Source organism: Schistocerca gregaria, chromosome X (genome assembly GCF_023897955.1).
Source record: "Schistocerca gregaria isolate iqSchGreg1 chromosome X, iqSchGreg1.2, whole genome shotgun sequence".
NCBI lineage: Eukaryota > Metazoa > Arthropoda > Insecta > Orthoptera > Acrididae > Schistocerca > Schistocerca gregaria.
The window spans coordinates 98,320,189-98,332,705 of NC_064931.1; the positions used below are offsets into that span (position 1 = coordinate 98,320,189).

At 43.3% G+C, this 12,517-nt stretch overlaps 1 protein-coding gene across 1 annotated transcript; it reads left to right on the top strand.

Moving 5' to 3' along the window:
- The first annotated feature begins 3,345 nt into the window (after window positions 1-3,345).
- On the top strand, window positions 3,346-10,832 carry LOC126299258 (cuticle protein 19.8-like). Its single transcript, XM_049991054.1, has 2 exons — window positions 3,346-3,411; window positions 10,359-10,832. The coding sequence occupies exons 1-2, from the start codon at window positions 3,397-3,399 to the stop codon at window positions 10,707-10,709; spliced, it is 366 nt and encodes a 121-aa protein (XP_049847011.1). The 5' UTR covers window positions 3,346-3,396; the 3' UTR covers window positions 10,710-10,832.
- The last annotated feature ends 1,685 nt before the right edge of the window (window positions 10,833-12,517 follow it).

Sequence of the window (12,517 nt, forward strand, 5' to 3'; positions counted from 1 at the left end):
CAGTTAGACAATACTGACCCTACGACTTACCTTAGAAGATATAATAAGGAAAGGCAAACCTACGCTTCTAGCATTTGTAGACTTAGAGAAAGCTTTTGACAATGTTGACTGGAATACTCTCTTTCAAATTCTGAAGGTGGTAGGGGTAAAATACAGGTAGGGAAAGGCTATTTACAATTTGTACAGCAACCAGATGGCAGTTATAAAAGAGAAGCAGTGGTTGAGAAGGGAGTGAGACAGGGTTGTAGCCTATCCTCAGAGTAGAAAGAAAAATTCGGAGCAGGAATTAAAATCCATGGAGAAGGAATCAAAACTTTGAGGTTCGCCGATGACAATGTAGTTCTGTCAGAGACAGCAAAGGACCTGGAAGAGCATTTAAACGGAATGGACAGTGTCTTGAAAGGAGGATATAAGATTAACATCAACAAAAGCAAAACGAGGATGTTGGAATGCAGTCGCATTAAGTCGGGTGATGCTGAGGGAATTGGATTAGGAAATGAAACACTTAAAGTAGTAAAGGAGTTTTGCTATTTGGGAAGCAAAATAACTGATGATGGTCGAAGTAGAGAGGATATAAAATGTAGACTGCCAATGGCAAGGAAAGCGTTTCTGAAGAAGACAAATTTAACATCGAGTATAGATTTAAGTGTGAGGAAGTCGTTTCTGAAAGTATTTGTATGGAGTGTAGCCATGTATGGAAGTTAAACATGGACGATAAATAGTTTGGAGAAGAAGGGAATAGAAGCTTTCGAAATGTGGAGCTACAGAAGAATGCTGAGGGTTAGATGGGTAGATCACATAACTAATGAGGAAGTATTGAACAGAATTGCGGAGAAATTGACTAGAAGAAGGGATCGGTTGGTAGGACATGTTCTGAGGCATCAATGGATCACCAATTTAGTATTGGAAGGCAGCGTGGAGGATAAAAATCGTAGAGGGAGACCAAGAGATGAATACACTAGGCAGATTCAGAAGGATGTAGGTTGCAGTAGGTACTGGGAGATGAAGAAGTTTGCACAGGATAGAGTAGCATGGAGAGCTGCATCACACCAGTCTCAGGACTGAAGGCCACAACATCATCCTTCTGTACTATACTGTAACAAATCTTTCTATGTATGGTACAAGTTTCATCGAGCTATGTTACGTGGCAGCGACACACCATACGAAAGTTACTTTCGTCCTTAAGTGTCGCACCCCAGTGTACGTATCTGTACCTACCAGTTTCCATTCCTTAGACCTAAGAATTCTCTGCATTTAAATGAACGTAGTAGAACTTCCGTGTGTTGGAAGGTACTTACTGCTATTGAGATCGTCATGTAATTATAAACTTGTGCAGTGTCATGTGTTTGATTGACAACAACATCGAAGGCCGCTGTGGCCGAGCGGTTCTAGGCACTTCAGTCTGAAACCACGCGACCGCTATGGTCGCAGGTTCTAATCCTGCCTCGGGCATGGATGTGTGTGCTGTCCTTAGGTTAGTTAGGTTTGAGTAAATCTAATTTCTAGGGGACTGATGACCTTAGATGTTAAGTCACATAGTGCTCAGAGCCATTTGAACCATATGAACAACAACATCGCCTTCAAAATACTATTCTGCATATCTCAGTGACTATGTATTGTGACCTTACGTTTGCACGAGATGTGTATCAATTTTCCAAGAAATGGAAAGTATCAAATTACTGTTCAAGAAATTGCATAGCACATGTGGTTTGGACGTAACATATGAACAATAATATTATTCCTTAGTCGAACTGTCGCGATCAAGAATCTTTTCTACAAGTTGGTTTGTACCTACTGTACAAAATCTACAAACATTGATAGTAAAAGAGAGGTTTATGATGCTGCGGTTTCCTACATCTTGATCTGCATCTACATACACACTCCGCAAGTCATCATGCGGTGCGTAGCGATGGCACCCCGTACTGCTAATAGCCGCTTCCTTTCCCATTCCACTCGCAGATACAGCGATGGGAAAACAGCTGAATGCATGCTTCCGTATGAGCATAATTTATCCTATCTTCGTGGTCCTTACGCGAAATGCATGCTGGCGGCAGTATGATCTTTATGCAGTCAGTTTCAAATGCTGATTCTCTAAATTTTCTCAATAGTGATCCTCAAAAAGAAAGTCGCCTGGTTTCAACCAGGTATGCAGCATATATTTTTACTTCGAAATTCACTTCAGGTCCGTCATTGGATTCTTGCATTAAAGTATATTTTATGTCCTTTCTAATGTTACTAAGCGAGTGCAAATTGTAGCATCATGCAGTCCTGTTTTGTCGACAAAAATTGATAGGGATACTTCCGCCTCAATCATCATGAGCAGGATAACTTGAGAAATACCTAGATAATAACTATGGAAGTACACTGTACCGTCGAACAAGTGTGAAACTTTTTTGAAAAAAACTATTCCACAGCTACGCTATTTCTTTATTTAATTGATCGCTTCTAGTTTCAATAATGAAGCCTCTTTATCAAGCGCTCGTGCCTATTAAAGCAATACACAAATTAATAGTAACAAAATAAGTAGGTACAGGAAGCCGTGGAAGAGTTATTATTATACATATTATCAGTTACGGATCCGCAGTAAATTTCTCTTTGGAAAAAATGACAGATTTTGAATTAAGTGTCAAATACTTTCAATGTATTTGGTCTCTGACGTCGAAAGGAGGTGTTTCGTCAGGGTTAGTGCGTTGAACCTCTGTTAACGAATAAGGAAGCTCTGTTCCTATTAGGATACACAGAAAAGTTTTTAAAAAAATACCTCATTTATGGAAAGGTACTTGTTTCTATTTTTAATTCAGTTAAAAATTATTGCGATTTTAAGGGTCTAAAAACAAGTAGTAGCATGTTAGAATTTCAGCACGCAACATAAAAACAAAATTCGTAGAAATAAGTGACTTTATTGCATACTTCTCGTATATGTATTTCCTTTTGCAATCTAAAAATAGACATATTTAACCTGTACGAACTAGCTTCTGTATGAAATAAATTTTAAAGTGTTTAAAAGTTACTGACAACACACAGATGGTAGGTTTTGTTTTAAGGATCTCTGTTCCATAGTTAGCGATCCGCATCTGTTACAAATTGATGATACTGAAACCGAAGCTACTTCCGAGGAACGGGATGTTTTCTGCCACACAACTACTGCCGAGACTGTGAACTCCTGAGTTGAAGAAGCGTTCACTGTCTCCGATTCGTATTTGGAGGATCCCGATGGCGTGTTTGGGCAGGTTGCAGTAACGGCGGGTTGCGTTGTGAGGCGTACGTGTTGCTGTTGAAGATGTCCCACGGCCGTGGAGGGGACTGCGCTATAAAAGCCGAGCCACCGGCCACACTTTCATCAGACTCCCCGAGCCTTCTTCAGCCTCAGTCGCTTTACACCGACCACTCACTACAATGGAACTCCTGCGAGTAAGTGTTGTATGCGAATGCGGTTCTTAGTTCGTAAGGAGTAATTTTTTCCTGTTTTTAAGAACTCGTGATTTCGGTCATTTAGTGGAGTCCGTAGCAAAATTTTGAAGTACTGGACTCAATTACATGATTCAAGTCCTCGAGGATAATCGTATTCAACGGAATATTTAAAGGAAGCTACTTAGCGACATTGTATTCGTCCTATTCGACTCATATTGCGCTCATCACGCGTGTTAGTAACAGAATTGAAATGATAGTGCGTAGAAAAGTAAATTATTTTATTTATAATATCAGGGATTGTGTTTCTAAAATTGCAGCTACAAGACAGCTTCGTGCCTTAGCGTAGTTTCTTATCTGAACTTTTATCGTGATACTGCATGACAAATCTGGCAGTAAACTATAGAAGTAATTTTTCTGCGTTGTTTATTGCTTTTTGTTGTGTATACTAAAACGATCTCCTTTCAGGTGGTGTGTATTCTGATGTTTCTTCTGTATATGAGAGTATTCTCAGCATTGTACTGTTGAATTGTGAACGAGTTGCATTCGATTGTAAACCTTCTGCGACGAACATGCACTTAAAAGCAGGTTAATGCCCCTGTTGGAATCTTAAGATAATTAAAAATTAGACAAATTCTGCTTGTGTCCATCAGTCTCTTCCTGTTGTTTATATGTTTGGGCTTCGGAGAAAGGTATTTGAAAAATCGTTATTCACTTTCATCGGCGATGACAGTGGTGGATATCGCTGACATTTTATGAATACCAGCCAAATGAGTCAAAGGTGAGCTCTACAAGGAAGAGGTATTTACAAAAAGCATGTCTGGGTACATAAAGTCAACCCGTCAAGATTTATCCCCTGATAATTATCTGGCGGTATCTTTCGCACATACTGTATTAAAAATAATAGGCCACTACAGCTAGGACGAAAGAGGTTGTTGGTAATCTGATTTGTTATATCGTCGCTGAAAAATTAAGCTTCTATTTCAAGTCGGGACGACAGTAATTACCAACCATCTGTCTATCACAAACAAAACCATGTAAATATATTTCTGAGTGTTAAGCAGGGCTGGCGATTTAATTTCTCTGCACAATATTTCAACAAATGAGCTAGTCCTCTTAGTCACGTTAATCGAATCTACTGTCCCTACCTCAAAATACGAACTGTGGATGCTCTACACTGATCATTTATCTTTTGAGCTGGTTTTCGGCATAAAAGGCCATCGTCAGACAATACTTACCATTGACGAAGATAATAGTCTGCTCATGATCTACGTTGATAATGATATTGCACATGTAAAGTGTTTTGCAAAACTCTCAAAGTGAAAATCGTCTTTGATAGTGCAATCGCGATTGCAGAAGGGAGAAAATTAAATATGAGTGTTATATAAACATAACAGACGTAAAGGAAGATGGAAGAGGGGGCGGTTTCACATAGTTAGGCAGATAACACAACCACAGTTATCATATGTATCTCTTAATCTGAATGTTGAAAGTATTCTTTATAAACCACAAAAATATTAGTTCTGAAGAGACAGTCACCAATTGACTCATATATCTTCGCATCGAGATTCAGTAAACACATTTTCAGTCGTAAATCAGCTTTCCATATTCAGTGGAAGGAATCCATTCTCTGTTCATACTTTTCGCCTAAAGATAGACGTCAGACATCTGAGTTTGAAAAATTTTTTGTTACCAATCTGCTTAACCATTTTTCTTGGCAGTGAATCAGACTGTCTGTCGCGGAAAAACCTGTACATTATCCATAAGATGTATATCTTTGATATTCATCTGTAGGACAAACCTTCTAGGAGCCGATATCCATCTGATATCTCTCAATTTCTTGCGATTCATAAACTGACCAGACAAAACCCCAAGACTGATATTTTCTTGTTTCCCAAAACGATTATTAGCGAAAGCGGTAGCTATTTCCTACACGACTTCCTATATGCCAAATGATGCGTGAATTGTGACTGTAAGTATGCTGCTTCTCTACGAATAACTCAGACGAGATATAGTTTTCCGACTACTTTCTGATGTCCACTGAAGGCTGAAAGTTTTGAGTCGGTTCACAAATTATAGATAGGGGGTGATAATATGGTGTATGGTTTCCGATGTGTAGAATGTCAACCAATTTCTGGATTAAGCCAGAAATACCTTCTCAGTGTCCTTCTGAATTTAGGCGCTGCGCACTGCTGGTCGAATTCATGTCTCCGGTCGCATCAGGTAATCTAAGTTATGTTCTTTGAGAGAAGTAAAGCAACTAACAGCACTGCCTTTGTTCTCTTACTCCCTTTTATCCGTGAAAACAAACCGAACATTATACAACGCTGTACAAACATTGATTGTAGTCAGCAACTGCACCGCTACATATATGGCACACCGCTGACAAGTCAGGTGAATAATATAATGGCATATAAATTTGAAGAACCAAAGAGCGACTTGCTGTGTTGTTTTAAGCACTGAAATCGTGTCACTGGGGCAGCAAATACCGAGTGGTTGCTTCGACAAGCCATCACTGCTTAATTCACCTACTCATCTCTAGTTGACGTATTTCTCTTACTTAGTTTCCCTAGTCGAAGAGATGTGAAACTGAAACCTCCAACCCTACAAATTCCACCAGGATCTTGCATGAAAGCGCTGTGCATGACTCGAAGTGTCAGCTACCTCAGCGACCGTGTACGTGAAGTCACTCTATCTTACTTTGTGCCTAGAAACTTGTTTAAACAGCGGAGTTATCTCACCTTCTACATCCACAAAAACTTATTAAAACGTTTTAGTGTTTCGCTTCAGGGTGGGTAATGCCATGTGAAGTAATGCAATATTTAGCCAACCTCGGGGTTGATGGCTGCTGTACATTCAATCTTAACAGTTATGACTCTAAGCACTATGAGACTGAAACATGTGAGGTCATCAGTCCCCTTGACTTACAACTGCTTAAACCTAACTAACCTAAGGACATCAGACACGTTCATGCCCGAGACAGAATTCGAACCTGCACCCGGAGCAGCAGCACGGTTCCGGACTGAAGCGCCTAGAGCCGCTCGGCCACGGCGGTCGGCAATCTTAACAATTCGTTGTGCGTTTTAGCACACTTAAAGGCTATGTGAATAATGCCACCTTTGACAGCATAAAACACATTGTCGGTATTTCACCAGACACACAATGCTTACGACACAGCACTCGCATAGGGGAGGATCGGGGTAAAATCCTCGAACGATTATCCAGTTGAAACTTCTCTGAGCCTTCCTCGAGGCATTTCACGCTAATTCCTTCGAGGTAACATGAAACAAGTGTCTGGCAGTTGTACAATAATTGACTTAGGCTTCCCAGTCACGTCCTAGGTACCCTAGTTTTAGGCGTGCTCAGTACATGGACTCATGCCAAACAGCAGATCACGCGATTCCTCGCGTCACCTTGAAACAAGAAAGGCACTGCATCTTACAGGAAGGGCAGACGAAGATCGAATAGATTCTATGATGTTCAAATGTTCAAATGTGTGTGAAATCTTATTGTACTTAACTGCTAACGTCATCAGACCCTAAGCTTACACGCTACTTAAGCTAAATTATCCCAAGGACAAACACACACACCCATACCTGAGGGAGGACTCGAACCTCCTCCGGGAGCAGCCGCACAGTCCATGACTGCAGCGCCCTGGACCGCTCGGCTAATCCCGCGTGGCACATTCTATGAATCATGCTGGTAAATGTTCTAATTTCACAACATATATGTCCCATACTTTTACATTATTACATTTATAGCGTGTAAAGCATTTTGAAGTGCAGAAAGGATTCCTGCCATTGTACCACTATTAGGGTTTCTTCCAGTTGCATTGGTTCAAATGGCTATGAGCACTATGGGACTTAACATCTGAGGTCATCAGTCCCCTATAAACTTAGAACTACTTAAACCTAACTAACCTAAGGACATCACACACATCGATGCCCGAGGCAGGATTCGAACCCGCGACCGCAGCAGTCGCGCGGTTCCGGACTGAAGCGCCTAGAACCGTTCGGCCACCACGGCTGGCCCAGTTTCATTCATAGATGATGCGTGGAAAGAAAGATTTTTTTAAATGGCTCTCTGTACGGTGCAATTAGCCTAGTCTGGTTTTGGCAGTCCCTACGGGAGCGATACAATGCGGGTGAAGAATATCTCTACAACGTTTACAGAATAATGACTCGTGAAACTTCGTATGTAGGCTTTGGGGGATAGTTGGCGTATGCTAGTTCAGGTTTTTCAGCATTTCAAAGATTCTCTGCATTGAGTCAACCAAGCCTGTGACAATCGTGCTGTCCTTCTTTGTGGAGTGTGTCGTGTTGCAGCCAGTGAAAGGTGACACTCGCAATGCGATCGAAGATCGATCACAACTGGCAATTGGACTGTTAACAAACTGGTGTGAGAAGACTGAAATGTCTATTGCACCACAAAAATCGCTATATATGCTCTTAAAAGGCAAGTTAAATAGGGACCCAATAATCAGAATTAATGGCCAGGCAGTGTCGCGACAGAGATATGCCCGTTACCTAGGGGTATATCTAGATGAGAATTGGGGTTTCATTGCGCATATTGAGCAAATAACGACAAAGGCCTTAGCTCTGTTCAATAAGATAATATAAATTGGACAAAGAAGATCTCATTTGCAGTCAAAATCAATAAATATCTATCATAACAGTATACTGGCACCAAAAGTAGGGCACTCATCCAGTGTGTGGGCCCACAGGTTAGCTCTCGTGCGGCCTGCCGCTGCTGTCAGGCGAATACAGAGGAACGTTCTGTTGGGATGCATTGGAGCATTCAACACAAGTCCAACAGATGCACTGTTGGTAATTATGGGTCTATGTCCACTAGACCTGATAATAAGGCAGCACGCAGCCTTCTACTGGCTGCGCAAACAGAACAGCAACATGGTGCAAAATATAATGGGCAGTCCTCTGGCAAGCGTTAAATCCATCCGAGAAAAAATGCTTGACATTTGGCAGGACGAATGGGATGGGTCCAGTACAGGCCGTAGAGTCCACGGGTTTCTACCCACAGTAAGGGAAAGACTAAAGAACAAGATAATGAAGCCCTCACAGGGCCTAGTCCACTTCCTTACAGGCCACGGTCCCTATCCCATGTACCTGCATAAAATAGGGAAAAGGCCAATACCGGAGTGTGACTGTGGTGCCCACAAAGGATCGCCAGAACACAGTGTTTGAGTGTCCAATATACGAACAGGCTGTCTCAGTTGAGAGACAGCTTCTGCAGACAAGGAATATAAATGATATATTGACAAATGGCGAATTGTTTAGCAATTTCGCAAAATTGGCGAATAAAATCTCAATGGAGGCCCAGCGAGCCTATCTTGGGAGAGGATAAATGCGCTTCAGATCTAATGCGCAATTGTAAATATGTAAATACTACGTTTGTTCGAGTCTTTGAATTGTAGTAGCTAGTAGTTGTAGTTAGATCAGTATGGTGGTGGGGGGGGGGGGGGGGGAATAAAAGAGTAGTATAAATGGAGTGGTTTCTTCTAGTAGTAGCGGCCCGCCTCCACATGGCTAGGGACGGGCAACTCTCTGGGAGGATTCCAGAGAGGCTAAGAGGCCGATCATTCATATACAGCACAATGTTGCTTAATAAATAGTGTGCATGCATTAATAAACCGCTTCTGTAGTACTAATAGCAGAGTTAGTTGGTCTTAATACACCCACTCAAAAGTATCAGATAGTGGGTTAGGTATGTTTCACAAAATTTGGGGAAAAAAATTGGCCTTCTTTGTATACGCTCACAAGGGAACCTCCCCATCGCACTCCCCTCAGATTTAGTTATAAGTTGGCACAGTGGACAGGCCTTGAAAAATTGAACACAGATCAGTCGAGAAAACAGGAAGAAGTTGTGTGGAACTATGAAAAAAACAAGCAAAATATACAAACTGAGTAGTCCATGCGCAAGATAGGCAACATCTATGATATTGTGAGCTCAAGAACGCCGTGGTCCCGTGGTTCGCGTGAGCAGATGCGGAACGACAGGTCCTTGGTTCAAGTCTTCCCTCGAGTGAAAACTTTACTTACTTTATTTTCGCAAATTTACGATCTGTCCGTTCGTTCATTGACGTCTCTGTTCACTGTAATAAGTTTACTATCTGTGTTTTGCGATCGCACCGCAAAACCGTGTGATTAGTAGACGAAAGGACGTGCCTCTCCAATGGGAACCGCAAACATTTGATCGCAAGGTCATAGGTCAACCGATTCCTCCACAGGAAAACACGTCTGATATATTTGCTGGATTCATATTGCCCACGGAATACATCTCACGTATTTAATGCACTCTCGTCCAAAGTAGCGAACAGTCAACTGCCAGCCAGGGAGCCTCGTTAGCAGGAATACTCTCTCTTCCGTGCGCTGTAGTCGACTGACGGCGTGTGTTTCGATGTTTGTTTAGGTGTAGCGTCCCCACACTACGGCGCAGATACCTCGCATCGGACGGACGGACGGACAAATAATAATTGTCTGAAAGTAAAAAATTAAACTTTTCACTCGAGGGAAGACTTGAACCAAGGACCTCTCGTTCGGCAACTGCTGACGCTAACCACGGGATCACGGAGCCCGTGGGCTCACAATGTCCTAGATGTTGCATATCTTGCGCACGGACTAGTCAGTTTGTACATTCTGCTTATATTTTTCATAGTTCCACACGACTTCTTCCTGTTTCCTCGATTGATCTGAGTACAGATTTTCAAGGCCTATCCACTGTGCCAACTTATAACTAAATCTGACGGGGGTGCGATGGGGAGGTTCCCTTGTCAGTCTCCTCTGTTAATCCAGTTCGGTACGCGTCCCACACACCTGATCAGTATTCTGGGATGGGTCGAACGAGTGTCTTGTAAACAGTCTCCTCCGTAAACTCATTCCTCGCTACGAATCGAGGCGTAGCACGTGCTGAGCCGAGAGTGTGTGGTGTTGCAGGCAGTGTTGTGCGTGGCGCTGGTGGCGGGCGCGTCGCAGGCGGGCGTGGTGCCGGCAGCGCCTCTGGTGGCGGCGCCTGCAGCCGCGGCCGTGGTGGCGGGCGACTACGCAGACGCCTACCCGCAGTACCAGTACGCGTACACGGTGCAGGACTCGCTGACGGGCGACGCCAAGGCGCAGGAGGAGGCGCGCGAGGGCGGCGTCGTGCGCGGCAGCTACAGCCTCATCGAGCCAGACGGCGTGCGCCGCACCGTCAACTACTACGCCGACCCCGTCAACGGCTTCAACGCGGTCGTGCAGCGCGACTTGCCCGCCGTCGCCGCCGCGCCCCTCGTCAAGGCCGTCGTCTGAGTCTCTACCGGCCCGCGCTGCTCCACGGATTCCACGTCTCACTACTTTCTTACCTTTGTATTACTCTTTTTGTATTCCGTTTCTAGTTATACCGAAAAATAAAATGTTTTTCATTTCCTGAAACGGCGTCACTTATTGTGTTTTTCTGCCTTTTTAATGAGAAACAGGAACCGTGTAGCTTTGACAGTGAATGAAGGACTCAAGTCTGTAGTTTGTCTGCAAAGGACGTCGCATGCCGAGGGTAGTGCGACAAATCCTCGAGTACTGTTCCAATGTTTTGAGTCCCTATTAAATGGGTTCAAGTGGCTCTGAGCACTATAGGATTCAACTTCTGAGGTCATTAGTCCCCTAGAACTTAGAACTAGTTAAACCGAACTAACCTAAGGACATCGCACACATCCATGCCCGAGGCAGGATTCGAACCTGCGACCGTAGCGGTATCGCGGGTCCAGACTGCAGCGCCGAGAACCGCACGGCCACTTCGGCCGGCTTCCTTATTAAATACGCACGACAATAGGCATAGAGGTAATTATAAATATACAGAGTGAAAAGTATTTAAACTGACAAACTCTGGGAGGTTGTAGGGTGTGGTGTGTGTACCGTAAGACCTTCGGTACACACACCATCAGATTATTTGACTTGTCGCTCTCACGAAGTAGGCGAGTGTCAGCAATGTGGTTCAAATGGCTCTGAGCACTATGGGACTTAACTACTGTGGTCATCAGTCCCCTAGAACTTAGAACTACTTAAACCCCTCACTAACCTAAGGACATCACACACATCCATGCCCGAGGCAGGATTCGAACCTGCGACCACAGCAGCCGCGCGGTTCCGGACTGCGCGCCTAGAACCGCTAGACTACCGCGGCCAGCTGTCAGAAATGTGTCTCGTTGTCTTATAGTGGCGTGTTTATCTTCTGCCGTTAGGTCAGACGATAGAAATGCCACTTGCACGCTTAGAGTAGCAGATTGACGGTGACCAACTTTAAACAGAACTTGATTAATTTTCACACACATTTATTAAAATAATAAAAATCATAAAATATGTAACTTGATTCTGGATGCTATTTACAATTCACAATCTGAAGTTCCTTTGGTCTTAGTACGTTAATCTTATTCTCACATATCTCTGATACTTGACAAAGTGTCTATACATTTATCTTCGTGGCTATGTACAGGAATATGATAATCTTATTTGGCGCAGACTGAAACTTGACTATAGACTGGTACAGAATAATGCAGACTGGTACAGACTAATGCAGACAAATGCAGACTGACTAATCGGAGGTCTGTACACTCGTTACAATACCTCGCACATTCAGGTATCACTGCGCAAGTATGATCCGCGAGGAGAAAAGGTTCTACATAAGCAGCAATCTCATTGGCTGCATTACATACTAATACGCGGATTGGTGGAAGCAGAATTTGGTCTGTCTCTAAGGCAGCGCCATCTCGTAGTGCGGAGATGGACGAGCGCTGCACCTGCGCTGTTGTGCTTAGCGGGGCGCACTCTAGTGGGAAAGTTGTGTACGCGCTGACTATTCGGAACTATGTACACAACACAGGGGACATCAAAACAAATTTTTTCCCTAATGTCATTTTCTCCTATGATGATTATTTAAACCAGTGGAGGTCATATTACGCTCTTCTGTTGTTAGAGGCCGTACTACGGTTGTTAGAGGGCGTATTACACTCTTCAGTTGTAAGTAACTGCTGTCCACTAGTGTAGTAGTGCATTGTCTCTGTTTACTAATGGATTGATACACCTGGAGTGAGTACACTGATACGGTTGGTGAGTACTACGTAGCA